A 22,382-nucleotide genomic window follows, 5' to 3' on the forward strand; every position below is an offset into this window, starting at 1 on the left:
AAGTATGTAAGGGACAAAACATTGCAGAGCACATGTGGTGACTGTCTGAGGAGGAAAGCAGGCAAGGAAAGAGTGAGAGGAAAGAAAAATAATAGCAAAGGAAAGGAAAGGGTAGAAAGAAAAAGGAGGGTCAGGAAAGGAAACGAAGGGAGACAAAAAAGGAGAGGAACAGAAAGAAAGGAGAAGAAAGGAAGAAAAGGAAAATACTGTGTAAAGAGAAGAAATGGGGAAAGGACAACAGGAAATTAAATGAGAAAGTGAAATCAGAGGAGAAAGGATATAATGAGGAAAGAAAGTGACAGAGGAGAAAATCACAGATAAAAGGAGAGTGCAGAAGAAGATGAAGACAATCGATAAAGGGTGTGAAGAAGCAGGGATAGATGGATGGAGAAGCAAACAAAAGCAAAGGATTAAGACGGGTCAATCTGGCTTGTCATCCCCCTATAATCACAGCTCCACATGTGAAAAACTGAGGAAAGAGAAACAGAGAGGGAAAGAGAGAGCAAGAAAGCAACAAAGTGGAAAAACTGAAATCCGAAGGACTGGAGATGAAAAAGGAAGATATAACTGCAAAAAGGGAACGAGGGAGGGATTATTAGGGGGAAGCTGGTTAGCAATGGCGTCCAAAACAAACCCACAGGCATCCCCCTCTCTTACCAACAAACATCTTTTTTATTTTGTCTCCACACCATTCAATAAATACAAAATACAAACCAGCCTCATATTCATGTACAACAATGATAGAAACTTCATAAAAATATTACTTAATTTGAAACAGAAACAGGGACGATCAAAGCAGGGAAGCGATGAGATCAAGAGGAGGTGAAACTGGCCGAGATGGTTCCAAACTTCTCTCCCAATAAAATCAAAGTTGTAGACTGACTGAAGAAAAGAAGTTTTCATTCTGTGTTTTGGGTTTTTTTTTTTTTTGTTACTTTTTTTTTTTTTACAATTTCTGAACGCTACCTTCTCCCACCCAAGTTTATTGTGTTTCTTTATTGCTGTTTCCGTACTGGTTAAAAAACACACACACATACACACAATCACATGCATTCATACATACAGAATTAAGCAACAATTTCCTCACTATGTCCAGTGAGAGTGGTGAGAGCTGCAGTAGCTATGGCTGTACTTCAAAAAGAAGCCCTGTCGGTGAAATACAACTCGAGCAGTCTTACCAACGTTTACCATTTAAAATCCAGCTGGACGTCTTTCAACGCCGACCGCAAAAGAATCCCACTGACCAGCTGTGTGTTTTATATCTACATCTACACCTTTTGTCCTGTTGAGCTGCTTTGAAAAACTGAGCAAAAAAAAGGATAGAAATTCCAGCAAAAAATGGAAGGCAGGAAGCAGAAGGCAATAGGTTTATAAAGTCTGGTTGGTCCTCTTCATAGCTTCATCCCTTCACTTAATGAGTCATTTTCATTTTATTATTCCTCCGTTTCTGCTCTTCTCTTCTCTCATTACAATCCTGAAGCTGATAACAGGGTGGGTGTGAGGTGAGGAGGGAGGGGGGAGGGCAGGTGGGAGGACCCAGTATGGCTCTGGGTTTAAGTCCATCTGAGAGGAGAGGGCTTTATGGGTAAAAATAGGTCTGGGTGATTTTTGTGTGTAAGTCCCACAGATCAGTGTCTAAAGGTTCGTCTTTTGTCTGGAACTTTCATCAGCAGATCGTCTTCCTCTTTGGAATCTACGGGAAACAGAAAAATCTATTAAAGAAGTAAGATGTTTGTGTTATGTTTGATTGCTACATCCTGAGGTTTGATACTAACATCATGCCAGTTGTTAGCTTCAATTAGGAACTGTTGCATGTCTGGATGTAGAGAAAACTAAAATAGAATTGACTGGAAAACTATCCAGTTAAAGGCAGTGTTTTAGCCAAGTGTTTGTTAAAATGATTATATATGAACAAATGAAGGTCACTGTCTTTGTTATCAGGTGACAGTTCAATCCCTGCTGCTGTTGTGTGTGTGTGTGTGTGTGTGTGTGTGTGTGTTCATCACTCACCAACACATTCAGGACAGCATGAGCCCTCTCTGCGGGTGATGTTGGAGCAGGTCAGTATTGGACATTGCTTCCTCTGACACTTAGTCACACCAAACTGTGGAGAATAAGACAGGAAGATGGAGGGTTGGTGACAAGAGGCCAAATGCAGTAGCATGGAGCGTGCTGTGCAAATACATGCACTTTCATCTGCACATGTAGATGAAAGAGGCACTTTGGGGTACAACAGGAACACATATCGTAGTGTGAGATCAGTTTCCTACACCATGACAGCAATGACAGAATGTGAGGAAGTTGAGTCTATAGTTTTGTTCAATCACAAACTGCCTAACTGTGAAGAAGAAAATTAATTTAGTTTTTTCATATTCATATTAATGAATTATTGATGTTCCCTGTGGTTTTGTCAGTAAAACTGACACCTTGCACATTCTCATTTCATTCTATTTTCATGGAAAAACAGAGCAGCTTTAAATCTTGTACAACACATTTTCACACATAGAGTGCTGGTGTCATTATCAGAGAGCTTTTATTAGGTCATCTTGATTTTTATAGTAGAATTTATAGTCGTCTGAAGTGAACTGATCAGTTTTTACTGAGCTGTGGTCAAGTGATTTTGATGACCAACAACTTTACTGAAATTAATTTTAACAAATTCCATCAAAGAAACAATATTAACCTCTGACATGATGACAATACTTACATCACACCAGCAGTTGATGCACTTCATCTCCCCCACCAGTGGTACCCAGGGATGCCAGTTGTCACTGTTCTGGTAATAGTGCTTGCCAAATTTGCAGTGCCTCGGGCCATCTGCTTGCATCATGTCGCCATGCTCCAGGCCTGCAGGTGTCCTGTCCTCTTCCGGACACTCTTTACAGCAGTCAGACGGATTACGTCTCACAGGATGACTGCAGGTCAGCACTGGACACGTCACCTTCTCACAGTGCACCTCCCCTGTAGATCCCTATGAAGAAAATGCAGCATTAGCAGCAGTTCTTTTGCACACAAGATGAAGCTGACTTATTGCTTTTTTCCAAACAAACAGCTGAAAAGTCTGAACATTTCCCAAGAAAGAACTGATGAGAAATGTATTTATGTCTTAGTTTCTTTGGAGTCTAATACAACATAAATGATCCATTAAGGGCTTTTTGGAAAGTAAATCCAGCCAGATGTGAGTGGGTTTATTGATGTATATTTACCTTGCATGTGCAGACAGCACATTTGATGTAGCCAAAGGGAGGTACAAAGGGATGCCATGTGGTTCCTGGGGCATGCATCTTTTGGTCTCCCTCAAAGTAACAACCTGAGAGAGAAGAATACAAGGAAAAAAAGGTTACTGAGGACAGTCAGCAAGAAAACGCCCGAATGATTCAGAGTGAACTTTTAACTGTGGGCAAATTCAATGAAATAAGCACATAAAAAGACACAATAAAAGAAAAGGAAAAAAAAAACAAGACGAAGAGAGGAGCCAAGTCAGAGACAGGAGAGATGGTGTATACCTTCAGGATGTTCATCCACTCTCTCTGGAGCTTTCATGTCCTTGGGCTCCTTCCTCTCTGTACAGGAAAAAGGAAATGGAGACATAAAACAGAATTAGTTTTCAACTTTATGATTTCTGTGGAGAGCACTTTGGGACTTCACCCAAAAGGATAAAATGTCCACAGAAACCAAGGACTCAAATCAGCATATCCACTATAAAACAGGATACTGCATGCTCTGATATATTTTGTGTAGAACTCAAATCTCTGATTATCTCACCATCACAGATGGGGCAGCACTTGTCCTCAGGCTGGATGGTTCTGGAGCAGGTCAACACCGGACAGATGACTGGATCACAGATCACTGTTCGCTTCTACATAAGAAATGCAGAGAAATGACAGTGAATTCAATATTCAGTCCTTCCATGCACTTCCCGGTGAGTGCTACCATGTTATTTTAGTGCAAAAACATCCTTTCAGATTTAACCATCAAACAGCTAATTTCAGCGCTGTTCTTGTGTTTGTTGTCTTTACCTGGCAGCTGCAAGAGAAGCACTTGTCGTAGCTGGGCGTCCAGCGGGAGCCGTGAGCGTGGTGCTGGTTCTCAAAGAAGCAGGTATGAGGGTCTTTCTTCAGCTCCTCTGGGTCCTTCACAAAAAGGTCGTCAAACTCAGCCTCCTCCACCTCCCCTCTGGTCCCAGACTCACAGTTGTTTGGCACATGGACCTGGAGAGAGGGAATGTGTTGGAAAAGCAAAGGGATAGATGGAGGTGGGGAAAATTTAAAGACAAATAAAAGGAGAGAACAAAGGACATAGATGTAGGGGTGAGTGAAATGAATTGAGATAAAAGGGAGAAAGATGAAAGAGGGGCAGAGAAAGGGAAAAAGAGACATGGAGGTTGGGACATTAGAGATTTGTTGGCCACACCTGACTGCAGGCAGGTGTCAAGCTGACTTGTTAACTGTTCCGAAATGAAGCATTTCTGTGCTCCCAAGCAGATGGCTGTTTATGTGTCAGACCTGTTTGCCATTAAAACAGCTGGACCCTGCTGAACAAAGAACTCATCAAGCGTTACACCTGCAGAGCTGCAAATAGGTTTGTGAGCAACTGTGGTCTGTGTTTGTGTGCATCTCTGAACCCCAATAAAACTGTACTTCTCCACAAAGTCTCTCCAGGCAGACAGCACCTGCCAGTGAAAGTGTGTTTGTGAGCGCTAAGTGAGCAATCACACACACACACACACACACACATAAACACTGGTTAAAGGAGGCCCCAAGGACTCTACTACTACTTCTCTTCTTTTTTCTTTAATCTAATCACCTGTTCTGTTTATCCACTCTTCTTATTTTTCACATGAAGTGATCACTTTGCCCGCTGATATTGCTAACAGGGCATGAGAAGAAGAGAGGAGATAAAAAGTGTGTTACCTCTATTATAATTTATCAACCAATTTATAATAGTTTTGAAAAAAAAAAGACCTCATCACTAACCCGCTAGTCTGACTACACTGCTTAGTTTTTTGTGTTACGGTTGTAAAATGGTTGTCTTGTAATAGTATATCAGTCACTGTGTCTGCTGCTGAGCTGTAGTAGTAAAATGGTTATGTCATGGTTTCCCAATTTCATTGCCATGAACATTCTGTAGATATTGGTTTCAGATTCCATTGAAACGACTCATATTCATCATTTTGTGCCTACTTTCAAATACTTTTCATGACAAAATATGTCACTATTCTCCCCCCTGAGAATTTGTTCACATTAGGATCAGGGCCTCTAAAACCTCTGAACCATCACAGGAGACTATTATCCTTCTCTGAACTCTTAGATCCCAGGTCACTAACCCTGCCCATTCTGTGTTACAAGGGAAAGTGCCTCACATGATGTAATGTATATTCTAAAAAATCTGAACCATTCAAATAAATAACTAAAACTTGCAAAGAAAAAGATATATCGGTGTAATAACAGTACATAGTAAATATAAGTGGATAAACACACTAAATCAAACTTGTTTTTTTGACTTTTCTTTACATACCCTTCCTCGTATTTCTCCTCGGGGGTTGAGCTTAGTGCTGACTTGGATGAAGGCTGTTCCCTGGTCCAGGTGTTGCAGTAATTCAACACTGATGTCCTTTAATACTCCCTGAGCCTGGAGGAGAGAAGAGGAGAGGAGAGAAGGATTTGAGGATGTTTCCATATGATGCATTTTATGTATTTGTGTACATTTGTGCATGTGGCTGCTTTCATTTGTGTCTATGTTTACACTGATTTACCTGTGATCCATAGAAGCCGGTCAGCAGCCTCTTGTGTGTGGTGGTGCTGTCGTCTATCTCTCCAATTTCAGCCAGTCCGTGGAGGTGGGCGTTCACAGTGAGGTCGTCAGCCTTGCTGAGGCCCGCAACAACAATCTCATAATGCAGGTGACACTGTTTGTCCACTGACACCCAGGCATGGCCAGAAGCACCAGTTCTTACTGGTGGAGACACAAAGTGACCAGCCAGAAGGGTGGGCAACTCTTGAGGAGGAAGAGTAGTACAAGTTAGAGTGGATCCAGGACTTGGTGGTGTACAACAAATTTATAAAACAATTTCATGTGTTTCTTGAATTCCATGTCCTTCTACCACACCCTGCTTCAATCAATCCTTACCGTGTCTGGGTGCCTCCAGGCCGCTGTAGAGCAGAGCCTTTATCTGCCCCCTCAGCTCTCCCTCCTGGCTGTGCGCCGTGGCCACGTTGATGAACAGCTCATTCTGCAGCAGCATGTGGATGTGTCGGGCTTCCAGACGACTCCAGCTGCCCACCGCCTTGCCTGTTGTCTTGCTGTACTCCGGCATCAGGTCGTACAGCACTGAGCGCTTGTTACGCCTCCTTGGCTTCAGCTCAATAGTGAGACCAACCACGTCACTGGTGACACCTGCAACCTGTACCTGGGGGAAGGAGATGAGGCACAAATGGTTAAAGCCCCTTTCACTTAAAAATGTACTTTCCTAATTGTTACTTCAGCTGGATGTTTGAAATTCACTGTGATACTGTGGTATGTCAACACTGTCAACAGCAACAGATAGCCTTGTGTTTTACCACAATCAACCGTAGAGATGGAATATACTGTAATTATAAAATGTCAATAAAGATTCATAAAACAACAAACTCCAAAACCTTACCTGGTAGTCTAGAGTGCCATTGTCATGGAGGTTGAAGATGGCAGATCCCACTCCTCCTGTCTTCCCTGGTGTCAATGCATCACCACTGGACATCACACTCTGAATAGCTGAACCAGACAAAGACAGATTATCATCAAAAATCTAATTCAGAGCACATTCCTGCTCACATCACTTATCTAAAAGCCATCACTTTTCCCCTCAGAGTTTCCCTCCCTTAAACTATAGTAGAGTCTGACAGCATGCGAGATGAGGCAACGATTGCTGTCATGTTAAAATTTGCTGGTTGGTTGAAGGAGGGGAAAGACAGGGTAAATTGCATTCCCTCATTCTGCAGCCACACACACACACACACTGAAGCCATGTACGCATAATGTCATCCCTTCATTGAGAAAGAGTCATTGAGGGGACAGATTCAATTGAACCACTAATCAGGAGGCTCATGTAATTTTGAGACCTTGAGCCAAAAAAATACATGTTGAAGCAGTGTCTGGCACACACACACACAAATCCACCCAAGGTTGAGCCTTTGGATGAGGTAACCGATGTTGAATGCAGTAGGCTTAAAAAGACTGAGCTGAAAGGACAGGAGGGAATGAATAACAGAGATGAAATGACATGGAGACAGAAAAAAGCCAGAGAAGGGGAACGACGCCAAAGATACACAAAGTGGACAGCGGAGGACTGGATAGACGTGAATGGAGATACTGAAAACGGGGAGAACGGGGCAAGAGAAGGAGGAGAGGGAGAGAGGGAAAGGAGTGTGTTGGGTTTGAATTCTTCACACATAACGTCAAGCTGTTAATCACAGCACTGGAACACCAGCATGGAGAGTCAGGTCCAGCAGACTGTGACCTTGGCAGCACCAGTGTGTGAAAGAGTGTGTGTGTAAAAGTTTTACAAAATAGCATCTTTATGCATGTTTATGTCTGTTTGTATGCATGTCTTTGCATGTGTTGGACAACAAAAACGCTTTTGAGTGTTTCAAAGTGCTGGACACCTTGATGTTCGATGTTCATGTTCAAGTATGCATGTCATGAAAAGACCATGTGTGCATGCTTTTACGGTTTCAGGCAATTGGGCTGTCCACAACATTCCTAAAACCTCTGTCTCTCTTTCTGTCTGTCTCACACACACAAACACGTGCGCGCACACACACACACACACAAACACACAGACATGAACATGCATACACAGTCTTGGTGGGCCACCAAGTCAAACAGAAGGTCTATAAACATGGTTTTCCCCCAGCGATAAGACTTGAAAGGATGGAGACAGAAAGAAAAAGAAGTATTTATAGAGGAGAATGACAAAAACAGCCACAGATGGATGAGCACAAACCAACTGCAACACAAAACACATTCTTAGGAACCTACGTGTTTGTTGCATCTACAGTGCTGAGTATGAATGCTGGAATAGTGCTCAGAGAAGAAACATGGAGGAAAATAAGCTTTTATTTCACCTGTGTAAAGGTGCTTGTTAGCAGGGACACTTACTGTCACAAGATTTCCTGCCAGTGATGAAACCAGAGATTTGTCGGGGATCCTGATCCTCGGTCGCTACAGCAATCTCCAGCTGACCACGAGATAACCAGAACAGTTCACGGCTGTTCAGGTCTGTCAGCACCTCTGCAAAATCTGGATCCTGCACAGATTGAAATAGTTAGATGTTACATGTGGGTCATCAAGTGGGTAAATATAAAACCATCTTCCAGTGTAAACAGATGCCTTTTCAGTCCCAGAAATGAAAATGTCACATTATACCATTAAGATCTTGTTGACATGATGTTGGTGCAACACTGACATGTTACCAGAGCAACCAAACCCCAACTTATTTAGACGAAAGACAGACTACTGATTTGTTTCCAACTAAAATGAACTTGTCGCATCAATTTATACTAAACAAAGATTAACTGAGCACCGTGAGCAAAACAGATCCCAGGACAGTCAAATCTCCTCATGGTAAGATTAATTCAGCATCACAAAGTCAGAAACCATTAAGGACACAAACAGTTCTGTTACATAAAATCACAGATTTTAAATCACCCCACTCACAAGTGTACGCTTCAACCCTGGGAAAAAATATGGCTTGCATTGCCTTAACACGCTTCATATTGAGTAAGGTTTAATTTCAAGCAGGCAGACTGGACTCTGGCAAGAAGGGGGAATTGGTCAGGCTATTGAGAAATGTTGGATTAATAGGACAGATGTACGAGCGTGTTGAAGAAATGTTACTTTTATGACCTCAGGGCCTCAGTTCAGTATAAATATACATGTACCATAAATCCACACAGTGAGGAGCCAAAACAGAGTGGGAACAGAGAGGGGGCTGGACAGAAAGAGGGTGACTTATTTGGGAAAATGAATGGATAGAATAATGAGAGAAAAGTAAGGTGCAGATGGATATACTAGGGTCTTGTGTAAATCAGGCTGAGCAGTAACACTGTAAGGATTACTGGTCCAGTAAAAAAAAAAGGATTTCACACATTCAAAAAATCAAATGTGTTTGCTTGTCTGTGTGTGTATTTAGAGTCGCATCATTTTCTGCAAAAAATTATGTGTGCTATGTTGTTTATATGCCTCTGTTACTCAACTAGACTTAAAATGAGTCAGCGAGTTTGGTTTCAGTGTCTAGCTCGAGGACACTTGCAGAGGTCATGTTGCTGAGCTCAAACTTTTCACATATTTTTCACGGACGGTCTCTCTCACCGCTAGGCTTGAAAGAGGTGCATCAGCCCTTCACGCAATTCCTGGCAGAATTAAAAACAGACCCGCCTTTCATCACTACTCCTCCTCCCTCCTTCCTCCCTCCATCCATCTCAGCCCACAGACCACTAACCACTGACATGTGTGAGGAGTGTGTACGCAGTCCATCCTCTCTACCTCCCTCTCTCCCCTCTTTCCTCTGCGTCTCTCATCCCTCGCTCACATCTGTCTCCTGCAAAAGCTCCTCTCGCACACTTTCTCTCTCCCTGTTTTCCCCTCATTCTTCTCTGCCATCCATTTTTCTTGTCATGTCTCAGGGTAGTTAGCTGTGATCAGAGCGGCGGCGACAACAGCGCTAGGATGTGGTGACCAAACCACATCCGTCTCCAAGTGGAGGGAGGTGGGGGTTGGGGGTTGGGGGTGGGGGGGACAACCACGAGTGTGAGTGTGTTGCTGTGTCATATGTTCCTAACCGACACAACACTGCTCCTCCTCCAGTCACTGCTCCTCCTCCTCCTCCTCCCAGATAATACTTTTCCCTAAAACTTCCCACGTACTTTACATGTTGATCAAAGATTTTCCAAAACACAATACTTGCAGGACAAACTGAATATTTCTGTTTATTTAATTTTTTGATCATTTTTACTGTTGAAGAATTTTCAAATGTGAAAATATTTTTTTGGCATCAGTCTTGAAAAGCTCATGTTGATCCAAGTGTAGATCCTGGTAAGTCTTTGTTATTACTCACATGAGAGGTGACATTAGCTCTAATCTCTCTCAGGATGTGTTGGCGGTAGACAAGCTGAACCCGGATAGGCACCAAAACAGGCTCTGGAGAGAGAGGGAGACAGTTTTCTCATTAATGTCTGTTAATAATATCACCCCTTTATAGACTGAAGGTGTAATTCGTAGAAATGGAGGGACTGAAATGATCCCAAAAGATGACTCTCAATGTTTATTTTTCCAGGGGTGACTAACTGATGAGCTACACTCTTTCTCAGCCTGCAGTTTTACAGGAGAAATGGAAATTCCTTGTGTTTGTTCAGGGGAACTCTGACAGCTGGTGGAGAGGGGTGGTAAATCTAAATTTTGACTGATAATCTTCTATCCCAACCCTTTGATCTCTCATTGTGTCTTTCAGTCAAACCCACAGTTTCTCTCCATCCCAGTGTCGCCATACCCAAACACTTTTACTTTAGCTTTTGTCTCTTCCTACTCTGTCTTTTCCTCCCCCAAACCCACCCTCCCTTCTCTCTCTCTCCCCACTCACCTTTGTCCTTGTGTTTGATGAGGCCTTGCAGAATGAGGATGAAGTGAAGGTTGTTCTCTGTATCACTCAGTGTCAACATGGCAATGCCTCCCATGCCTGAATTCTCTTCCTCAGATGTCAACGTTGAACTAAATGTCTCTGTACATAAGACACATGCACATTACCATATTGAGTATCTACATTCAGTACAGGACTTCTACACAAATTGTTCTCTGTAAACAAAGCCATTATTACGCCAACATTAATCCATGCAAGGCTTTTTAAGATTACTTGAGAATGTATACAAATCCACTGATTTGTAAATACTGAGTTTATAGTGTACTGCAACACAAAGACAAAGACATACACATGTCTAGAGGATTATAAAAAAAGATGAACCATGAGTATGCTATAACCTGCACACACACACCAGCAAACAGAGCTCTGTGTTTGATGATCTTCCCCTCCACTTCTTCCCGTCTGCTTGCTGCTGTGGTCACGCGGATGCGCATCTGCTCAGACTGCAGCTGTCGCATAAGAGGCTTCGCCAGGTTCTTCCATACTCCGCAGATCTACAAACACACACAAAAACACACACAGGTGAAGCTGCAGTATTGTGAAGTGAAGACAGAATTGTACCTGGACATCAATCCCCATACTTGGGCCAAAATCACAAAACCAATTTTCTATTTCCCTTGCTCATAAATCATAGCATTTAGGCAAACAGACAAACACACATCTAAACAGACACAGACAACACATGCACATCTGCTAAATACATCAACTCGTGTGACTGTACACTTAGCCCCAGGCTGCAAACCTTCAACATAAAACCACTACTTCTTCTTGAGAGTAGAGGGAAGAAATGTGGCAGTGTGCCGGCACCTCATAACTCAGAGTTCAGGGGTAATCTCCATTTTAATTAGCGATACTCTCTGTCCCCCTGCTAAGCAGTGATGTAACGTGTGAAAAATTCTCTCTTTCCAAAAGTTTTGCTCCAGCTACCTCTCTCAAACCCCCCACCCCCTTCTTTTTTGTGCTGGAGTGTTTTCTCTAAGGTCCACTGTTGCTTGACACTGACATTTATCTAAAAATAATAATAGGCCAGTTTCTGGGACCTGTATTTAGGGGGCTCCTGCCTCACCGAAGAGAGTTGGGGTCTGAAACAGAATGAGGAGATGTGTGTATTTTGGCAGGAAATGATGTGTAGTGATCAAGTCAGACCTCAGGGAGGATGTGGACATGCATGCATGGGTACTACTGTTACACCAACATATCAGCTTACTGATCTATCAGGATAATATGGGCCTTTTATTAAATTCAGTCTTGTAAATCTCAAATGAGATGGTGAGTGAGTGAGAGAGTGAAGGAGTGAGTGAGTGTTGTTTACTGCAATCAGACAGAGTTTATGATGTTTACAAAGAGGCAATGAAGCAAAAAGAAAAGGAAGTGTCACTGTGTGTGTGTGAGTGTGTTTTCATTTATTATTGCAGGGTGAGTTATGAGAGAAGAAGCCAGAGTTTGAGCAAAAAGTCATGCAGTGAAACCATTTATCATACCAGAACTTAATTTCTCTCTCTCTTAGGAAATCCACAGACACACATGCACACATAACAAAGAAAACACTAACGGAAGGAAGAGATCATTAGAGATTGTTTTCTATTTATGTGACGTCTTACCATATCTGATTGTCCCTTGGGGACCCTGTACTCAAAAGCAGTGGTTCCATCTGAATCCAGGAAGACTATTTTACTGGGACGGCCCATTCTGCAAAGAGGAGAAAAACAGACAGATTTAATGTATATGGTGAATATCTGCAGTATTTTCATATGCAAAATTCATAACTCGCATAAATTTTTCTTCAACTCCATTTCGCAACTTTTCATCAAATTATACTATCTTTTAAATTTGCTTCCCAAAGGTACAAAAAATTCAAGGGACTGGACATTTTCAGCTCTAACTGTGTATTTTACCTCTGGTATGTGATTGAGAAGGCCAGGCTGGTTCTGGTCAGAGAGAAGCGAGCTCTGGCAACACCACTGGAGCTCAATGAGTCTGTCCCCCCTGTCAACACTGCTACAAAGTCTGTAGGAGAGAGAAGTCAGGGTTAGATATTATTGAAATATTTTCTTTAACCATAATAAGCATGTGCAAAGTCCAGATTCATATTTTAATAGTTATTCTTGCAGTTCTAGTTAGGCCCAATAAAATTTCAGTGGTTTTTGTCAGTGTAATGTTACTCCTTGATACACTGTCTTGATGTCTATCAGGGAGTATATTGGTGGTCTGTCTATCTGTCTCTAAGTGTCTCTGCTCACCAGTGCGGCTCTCCCCGGGGCCAACGTCCTCAGAGCTCAGGTAAGATCTGTCATTGTAAGATTTGTGGAGGTCATCCTCCTTCTCTTTGCCCTTCTCGTGGAAATACTCAAAGTTCTCCAGTACAGAGTCTGTCTGCTTCTTGTCATCATCACCTGCAGAGGGAAAGGTAAATAGTTAAAGAAGATAAGATACCTGCTCAACACCCATAGGTTGCTCTGAAATGACTAGAAAAGAAATGTGACTATATATACAGCTCTATAGATTTTATATAGCCTATATGCTTTTTGCTTTGTTGTCTTTTGAATACTCACCTAAATCAATTCAAATTTAATCTGATTTTGTACAAATGTGAAAATGTTTTATTGGTTTTCCACTTTCTGGAAGGAGCACTACAACCGCTAATGGTATTCTCATTTCTAATTAAGTCTGCCTTTGAAACTGTTTCAGTATCTGGCAAGATAAACCATGTGAACTCAAACATTTCAAAACATGTTCTGCTACAATCCTCTCCAAAATCTGGGGCACAAATGAGACCAAAGCATCGACTATGTTTTGAGTATGGATGAGGAGTGACATGTGGGGACAAGGAATGATTTAGAGGATGTCAGACACCAGTTTCAAGCCAATGGTGAAAGCAAAGCCCTTATTTCTCTTTCACAAACTCTTTCTCAACCAGGGGTAGCTAACTGGGGTAGTCTTTTGCAGCTAAAGAGCTTAAGGAGAATTGGGACTGACACTGGCGTGCGATCCCAACAATGACCCCCTGTTCTACACAAACTGCCATTACATCGTGATGTAATGTGTGGACCTCATTGCTTTTCACACACCACATGTTGCATCTTAGTCACCCAAACTTTATTTCCCCAACCTTGTTTTCTGAGGAGCTCAGCTGGAATGTCTGCTTTCTTTCTCTGTGTCTGATTCACAAACACACACACACACGCACACACACACACACACACACCACCCACACATCTCAAATCTCATCATTCCGCTCTCACTCTCACTCCTCTGCTCCACTGGGCACGCTGAAGGGCTTCTGGGCAGTGTCACTCTCACTTCTCCCCACTTCGCAATTCTGTATCCTCAGGTGCACCAGTCATTACACACACATATAAACACACAAACACACACACCATTTTCCATCACTTACACAAACATACCAGCTGCTCTGGTGCCAAAGGTAAGACAAACACACTCAACCTTTTCCTTAAAACTTGACCACAACACACACAGCCATGGGCCTGTCCAATTCTTGACACAAATCTACACACAGCACAGTGTTGTCCCCACAGCGCTTTACCTTTATTTTCCATTCCATTACCAGACACACATGGCATAAAAAAACACCCAATCTGCTGAATAACAGTGCAGCATGAAGACCCACCCTGTGCAAGTATGTGAGCATGTGCAGGGGAGCTCTAATTCTCTAATAAGCTACAATTGTGTAGGCACCAGTGTGTAGACTAGGTAAGTGGCAATGTGTGAATGGGGCTGAGTAGATGGGTGGTACATTCAGTTGTGGCTGGTTAGAGAAAATGTCTGTTTGATGCAGCTGAACAGGAAATCAATTGACCTGTTTAGTGTATCCAGCAGCTGTTCTGAAGACTAACTAGTTGACCCGGGAAAAGGGGGGAAAAAACTACAGAACTGTGAGTGCAACAGAGAAAATGTAGGCAGAGGGGGGAGAAGAAGAGGAAAGAGAGAGGTGTGATTCAAACGCAGAATAAACAAAACTACAGGGAAAAAGGCCATCGCTGTGGCAAAGGAGGAGAGAATGTTTTTTCCCATTAGGGATTTTATAATGATTTAAACTGTGTTTGCTGTGCTTTTCTCATTCCTAGTGGACAGCTAACATTTGGTTCATGTTTTAGAAAAAAAAACATTTCAATGTGAAAAACCCCAGAGCAGCAGGGGATGAGTGCGGGTCAGTGGATGAATACCTTTAGGGCAGGTTTTACAGCAGTGCCCTGGCAGAAGGATTGGATCATCACAGTTTGGGTCTGGACAGTCCTGCTTGATGTTCTTACAGTTAACCTTCCCAAACACTTTACCGCGACGACTCTTTTGCTACACAAGATAAGAGAAATAGATGAATCATTCAAGAAAGTAACCTGGAATGTGTCACAAAGTGTAAACAAATGTAAAGAGACAGATTAAAACAAAACTTACAGGTTCGCAGTGGCACTGGACACAGTGCATGACACCAAAGGGCTCCCCAAGGTCTGGGTGCCATGTGTCCTCCAGGGAATAGAATCTTCCTCCAAATGAGCATCCTGTAACACAAATACTGCTGAGTATACGTAGTTATCTTCAGGGTCAAACATCGGGTTGTCATCATCACAATTTTCTGGCTCTTTCCAAACCAGAGGCGGTCTTGATTAGAAACTAAGTGAAATTACATGATTACATATGAGGTCTGTCCTTTTAAATTATGCTAGAATTAATTACGGGGAGCAAAGAAGAATTCAGTTGAGGCATTTTAAGTTATGAGTTGACTGATATTTAGAAAGCAAGAAAAAGTGCAACTCCCCTGCTTTTATTAAGTGTCAGACTACAGAATGACAAACTATGCAGACTGGACCATTGTACCACTTTTCATATTTTCAACAAATAAATCCTGCATAGTTCACTGCCCAGACATGTTGGAGGCGACTGAAACTCCCTGGATGCCTCATGAGTTTTGGGACTCAACCTTGCATCCTGTCTCATCTAAATGATCCATGAGCAAGCATGGGAGACATTCAATTTTCCACTGAAAGATTATCAGAGATTCCCAGAAATACACACAATGTAGGCCAGACCTTGTTAAAGAGATTTTCAGAGGTCATTTAATAAAGTAAGAAAACAGGAGGTAAGCAATTCTTTGAGGAGCATCAATTTTACAATAAACTCTGCCTAAAATACACTATACATATATCCAAAGGACTATCACAGTGGATACCATATAGAGTAGGACAGTGTTGTTTTATCTACTTTAGCATGACAGATCTGAAATGAAACAACTACTAAACACAAAGTTAACACAAAGATAAAAAGGGCTCCTTTCCTAATGTTGATGCAAACACACTCAAAACTCAAAGTCAGTGAATTATAGTCATTGTTTCACTTCAAATCCACTGTACTAGAGCAGAGTCGTAACTATAAAAAACACAGCACTGTTGTAATATATAGGGATTGCATTGTATATTGATGTTAAAGGATATAAAAATAGCTTTTAGTGTTATTATAACTATACTACAATCATAATTGAGCGTTAGTCACGCTGAGTTACTACAGGAATATTATAGTGTTTTTTTGGTTAGGATAATTGCTTGTAAGTAGTGTGTGTGGTGAGAGCCCTTGTCTGAGTGAACAGTGCACACACACACACACACAATGCACCAAACGTGATGTTACCCCTCGCCAACTACACTGGAGCTGATGGCTTGCCTTGCTCACAGCTACCAACCTGGTTCACATTATTCTTTCATTAAAGTGACTACACACTTTAAACAGTCCAGTCCGGTTAAAGGGAGCCAAACTGTGAGCCGCTCGCTTTGCCTGCCACTTCTGTCTCTGCTGAAATAAATCATTTCGGAGGAGCCAATGCTTGTAATGGAAAGTCGATTGATTACAGTTTCCAACATTGAATTACACGTTGAGGCGGTGGTTAACGTGGAGTTCCCACAGTTTTCAGCTCCAGAGCAGTTACCTTATAAAAACCGCAATGAGCTTTGTACGAAGGGGTTTTCACACATGAATCAAATGGCATTCACTGCGGTTATGACTCAGATGTTTGCCGCTAGTTTACACATGAGCAACCCCAGGCATTGAGGGACATTTCAAGGATTCATGGAAATTCACGAGAATTGGGTATAATGCTATTTCAGTGGGAGTTAGGGGTTAGTTCGTTTATTTAGCTCAACTTTTGGCTAAATGGTAGCCTGTGTATGCATAGCCTACTTTAAAAAGTTAGCCACTCGACCATTGAGCTATTTCAGTGTCGCGTGCAGCTTACAAGGGGTTGAACTCGTAGACGGAGTTCATAACCTGGCCCCGCACGCGCATCCAACACAAAATCCCAAACATCATGAAGGCAGTTGTAGGTTTTCTTCTTTTTAAGCAAATAAATGACTACCGCTTCCTTATATTGGAACAGGTTATAGTAATAGTGTGCTCGCTGCAATTCGGCATTATTGTAAGATTTTAAAAAGCATTCATTTAAACAAAATCTGGACTCTCAAAGTGCTAGTGCTCATTACTGCCTCCCTTTGTGTGTGTTGGGTCAAAAACAAGGAGAGCTAACTAGTTTAACGCTTAAAATTATTGGGGAAATTGATGCTGCTTGCTGCATTGGATGCTAGCCGAATTGACGTCTGGCTTCTATTTATCCATTAGAAATATGCAGTCACTCTACAGTCACACCGACTCAACATGCCCGGGACTGGTCCCCTCAAAAATTACGCATTTTGAACGGAGATTTACTACGGTTTTGTGTTCGTTTCACGAGCTAACCCACACAGTTGTACTGTGTGAAAAGTCTGACACAAAACGTTTGAAAGTTAGGAAACAAAGTTATAATATTTATCAAATAAATGAGTTGGGTTTCTTACCTGACAAACCTTTGAAGGGCAGCGGCTCTCTCTCTGACTGGATAGGCAGAGCGGGAGACTTGAGCCGCGAGGCCGCTCCGGTGTGCAGCCACGCGCAGCTCAGGACGCACAGCAAGGAGCGGAGCGCGCGGGGAACCAGCATCCCAAACCTCCCTCTCTTTCCGTCTCTCCTCGAAATATTTCCCTCAATCCTCCGATTGCGAGTATTTTAGGGAGCCACTGTCGACTCAGAGCGACTTATTATTCACCCTAACCAAAAGAAATAAGTTTCTTCCTTATATCCAAGTGTCCTTTGTCATTTGTTAGAAAGTCCCCTGCTTTAAATCATCCGAGTTTCAGTCAGGCAGAGGTTTTCCGAAGACAGGACGTAGCCAACTGTACCGTATGTCTTTCCTCAGTACCAACAGCCTTCTCAGAGTCCCGTCCCTTTCTGTTTTATAGCCTGCTTCCCTGACAGCTTGAGGCAGCCACCGGCCGAGAGGGGGGGGCGGGGGGTGATGGGAGGGATGGGGAGGGGGGTATGGGGCGGGGGGGGGGTATGGAAAGGGAAATCGACGCCCCTATCAATTTACTAACCCTTAAGATATGGAAACGAACCTGAGTCTGATTCGAACTGTTGATACCAAAATAAATTCTCGGAACAAACTGAAGATAAACACATATTCTTAGTAATGGTTATAGCATGAAGGGAATCCCCCAAACTTTCAGTATTCATGTTGTTAATGTGAATTTGTCCTAAAAAAATATGGCTTCCTACTAAAATATTCCCCTCTTATTATTGATTCAACATTATTGATATAGTACAGGTTGTGTACATGGTATGTATAGGTTATGGCATATTGCATTTACCATGAAAGTTGTTTCATTGGGACCTAACCACTACTACTACTATTTATTATTATTATTATTATTATTATTATTATTGTGCTTGTAGTGTTTATCAGTCCCTCTGTTGCTCCTCTATCCCTCTATGTCCCTTTATTTATTTGTTAGATCGATTGTTTGTCACAGTCTACAGCAGTCATAAAATCTGCTCAGCACAGTGGGTGCCACACTTCAGTCAGTGAAGAACTATATCTGAGATCCTATGGAGAGTGTGAATCTCCAGATCATGTATAGTAAGGAATGTGTGAGTGTCTGCTGCTGTGGCTGGCTGCACCGTCTATTTTTCCAAGTGTGTTTGGAGCTGAGACCTAAGTGACTTAACAGAAACAAATGAAAATAGCTGGAATACCTCAAAGCAACCCGTTTCAATTTGTCCTGGCCTTCTGCAAACCCCTGTCCTCTTTTAGACCTCAAACTGTTTCTCTTGGCTTGTCTAAAAGCCTACCTAGACAAGTCTACTTAAAATCCCATCTATTATGACTTAGTTAGGTTTGTAGACCCTCTTGCATGGATGCAGGTGCCAAATGCTATTTAACTTCAAATCTTTTAAAGCTCACTGTGGCCATTGTGGTGCTTCACAACATCAACAACAAGTGAAATTTATTAGGGCCTATTTAGATCTGGGAAATGTTCCCATCAAACAAAACAGAGTGGGTTGAGCAACAGTCCAGTTCCTCACAGGGGTCCCTTGGGGGCCAGGACAAACGTTCTGCAGTTCAAGTTTACATTACTGTAGTGGTGCTCATGGGTGATTTATTTCAGAGAGTTCAGGAAAGGTTGGGGTTATTATATGGCTGAAATGTTTGGAATAAAGGAGTGATTGATTGAGGATTTTAACAGTAATAATCTGTAATGATGATAATAATGCTGTCTCCCTTACTGTACATGTTATCCTTTAACACCAACCAAGGGTTGTCACATGCTCAAAACAGTACATTTACAGTGACAATAAAATGTTCCTCATTTTGCTGTGTGTTCCCATTAAAGTCTCCAGACCCCACTTTAAGAACCACACGGGGACAGGAGCAATTCTGTAGCCTTCTTCATTTTCATTTTTACATTTAAACGTCTCTGCTCAGTCCACAGAGAGGCCACCGATAACCCTAAACTCTGCGTTTTATACCAGATCATCAAGTGAAATGTGCCGAATCTTGTCGGTTTTGTGCCAAAAGTGCGCGTCGAGGTGCGAGAGCAAGGTGTTGTTTTTATGCATGTGTCACATTATGTGGCCTGTGGGAGCCACTTCCATCCGGGTGTGGGGCTTCACGCGCTTCTCCCCCCTCCAGCAATCGGAGACCATGATGGCCTGTTTGCACTTCATCATAGGGTGATAAGCGACGCTTTTCTTCTGCGCTGCACACGGTAATTCATTAGGCAGACTGGATGGTAAATTGTCTATTGGAGCTAACAAAACCCAGTACACTTATAGCCCCACTGGGATAATGACGCAACGTTTTGTGTATTGCAAGCGTCCAGCGCATATTTAGAAACCGACTCTCTGGGAGAGCTCCAAACTCTTATTTCATTACAAGACAGTTTCTGAAAAAATAAAATGTGATACAAGATCCTTCCTGCATCTTACGCCATCATTTTAACCGGCATCCAAACCCTCATTCAATGGTCCTTTCAGCTAACACTGCTCCAAGTTATGCTATTTTTGGGAAAGCTGACTCTGGGACTGCCAGGGGAAACAATATTAATATACAGTTGTTAAATGTGGAAGCCCATGCCGAATTCAAGAGTGTTTCTTACAGATTTGAAAAAACTGTTTTAAGTTGTTGTGTTATGCAGTTTATTTTTTGCTGATGAACAAACAACATCTAATCGCAGGATTTCATAAAGGAACAACGTGTGGAACACAGCACACAGGCATGCAGATCTTATCTTTCAGTCACAGATGAAACTACATTGTAACGATAAGCAGATTATTTACATATTATCGGACATATTTTATTGATACAGTATTGAATATAACTAGTTGAAGACTGTGAGAGAGTTTGCAGTGAGTTTAACCGATGAAATCATTTTGATGCATATGAGCGCATCTTGGCCTCAGATCCATGGAGCCACAAGTCATCTTAATGCCCCACGAAACATTACGGCCCAATAAAATCGATTAGGCTAACCGTGGACGGCGCTTTATGACTCTGAGCAAGAGTACGATTCCGATCAGGACTTAATTATAAGCAGACACAATTTTCCTTTTTTATATAATATCGCTCCACAGTCCAGGAATCTCTCCGAGGAGAGCGCAATAACCCGATATGAAACACTGCTGGCATGGGAGAAACAAGCAGCAACAGATTTTTACAGATCCAAATGTGACATCATCAAGGACATTATCAATTTACTCTCACGCATACTCTGTGTGTGTGTGAGAGAGAGAGAGAGTGAGTGCGTGCACGTATGTGTGTAGGGGGAGGGTATTGGCTGTAAATCACCCTTAATGGCATAATGGTGCATCTGGATGGATACACACATCCATACTTCTCCGCTGTGTATTTGCTCTTGTCTGTCAGACGCCCCGGTTTGCAGGTCATAAATGCGGGCTGTTTAACAGTATCACCCCCCACCCCCCCAAATCTGTCTGTCTGACTACGCAGCGCACACACTCACTCACAGGGGACCGCATCCTGTTTGCCGGTCGGGCTGGGAGGTGTGAATATTCAGCCAGTAAGCTATGATAGCCTGGCAGATGTGCCTCTCTCCCTTTTCGGTCACACACACACACACACCACCTGTTCCTCATCACATGGAAGCTTGCTGCACTAACAAGCCTGACATGTTTTACCCTTTGCTTCCCTTGGCTTAAATTGCCATGTGATTAGTTAAAAATTAAAAAGGAACAAAAAAGACAGACAACCTGCATTATTCTGTTAGTACAGGACAGTAGATCACAGTCAATACATCTTGGTGCCATGAAAAGGATTTATGGCACATAGAAAAGGCTCATATGGCTCATAGAAAAACTTTTGTTTAGAGTAGGTGTTTGTGACCTTCCCTCCATTCTATATTAATCTACTAGAAATGCATCTTAAAGACCCATTTATTCTGACTCATGTTTAGATTTGCCATGATCCAGGCAAGCTGTAATTGTGCATTTCCCGTTGCATTCCGAACTCATGTGCGCATTCAGGTGGCTTATTCTATCATATGCAGACATCTAAAGGAGGTCACTCATTAGAGATGTTGGAAAATTATCTTTAACGCCAAAAATAATCAGATCATGAGAAGCGAACTAAACTGCACGTCGATGGTTTTCCACCACAGGAGCCGTTCTCTTTATCTAACAGCATCACTGCATATCAGTTAAACGCAGGATGTACCTCAGAACAAGCCGTAAAAACGCTGCCCGAGTTGCCCCTACATGGCACATGACAGAGCAACAAAACAGGAGGCGCATGATGGAGTTTCCAGGCACTGTTATGCTGATGTTGATAATGATGGTAATAAGAGGCGGCCCGCTCAGTTGTAAAGCTAATTTCGTGCCGCTGGCGGCAACGGAAAAAGGCGAATGGGCCTTTCCTCACTCAGTATGCAAATGGAAGAAGTCTTGCAGAGTTGATGTTTATTCATACAAACGGGATCAATTTGCAGACGCAGTCGAAACTTTTGGAGAGAAAAGCGGACCTCTTCCCTCCTCACCATCACTATTTCCGAATGGGGAGCCATGCTGGAGAGTGTGTGACAATAATTACAGCAGGCATTTAGCGAGCAGAAGCTATCTCCAAATGTACTGGCTGTGGTTGTTGTGGGGGCCGTGGAGCTGTTGGGTTTATTTTGACACCTCGGGGAGAGGACCTGTGTGGTCATAGGGTGAGGCCTCCATCTTTCAGGCATCATCTGCCACCGGCGAATAGCCTCAGAGACAAAGTGAAGCAACATGTGATTGACTGACAAGAAATGATCATTTCAGTCTTAGGTCAGAATTTTTACTACTTTGCTAAAAGTAGGCTACCTTTACAACAGTACAATAAAAGGGGCCACTT

At 42.5% G+C, this 22,382-nt stretch overlaps 1 protein-coding gene across 1 annotated transcript; it reads right to left on the reverse strand.

Annotated features, from left to right (window-relative positions):
- Positions 1 to 653: 653 nt before the first annotated feature.
- Positions 654 to 17,956, reverse strand: chrd (chordin). The gene is made up of 21 exons (XM_018684060.2): positions 17,509 to 17,956; positions 15,086 to 15,189; positions 14,857 to 14,983; positions 12,913 to 13,065; positions 12,568 to 12,679; positions 12,274 to 12,361; positions 11,025 to 11,166; positions 10,616 to 10,753; positions 10,094 to 10,176; positions 8,137 to 8,284; positions 6,644 to 6,750; positions 6,130 to 6,409; positions 5,756 to 5,997; positions 5,518 to 5,631; positions 4,020 to 4,211; positions 3,766 to 3,859; positions 3,507 to 3,563; positions 3,207 to 3,310; positions 2,708 to 2,971; positions 2,011 to 2,104; positions 654 to 1,693 (listed from the first exon to the last, which is right to left on the reverse strand). The coding sequence occupies exons 1-21, from the start codon at positions 17,648 to 17,650 to the stop codon at positions 1,629 to 1,631; spliced, it is 2,850 nt and encodes a 949-aa protein (XP_018539576.1). The 5' UTR covers positions 17,651 to 17,956; the 3' UTR covers positions 654 to 1,628.
- Positions 17,957 to 22,382: the final 4,426 nt, after the last annotated feature.

The sequence above is a fragment of the Lates calcarifer genome, linkage group LG21, assembly GCF_001640805.2.
Source record: "Lates calcarifer isolate ASB-BC8 linkage group LG21, TLL_Latcal_v3, whole genome shotgun sequence".
NCBI lineage: Eukaryota > Metazoa > Chordata > Actinopteri > Centropomidae > Lates > Lates calcarifer.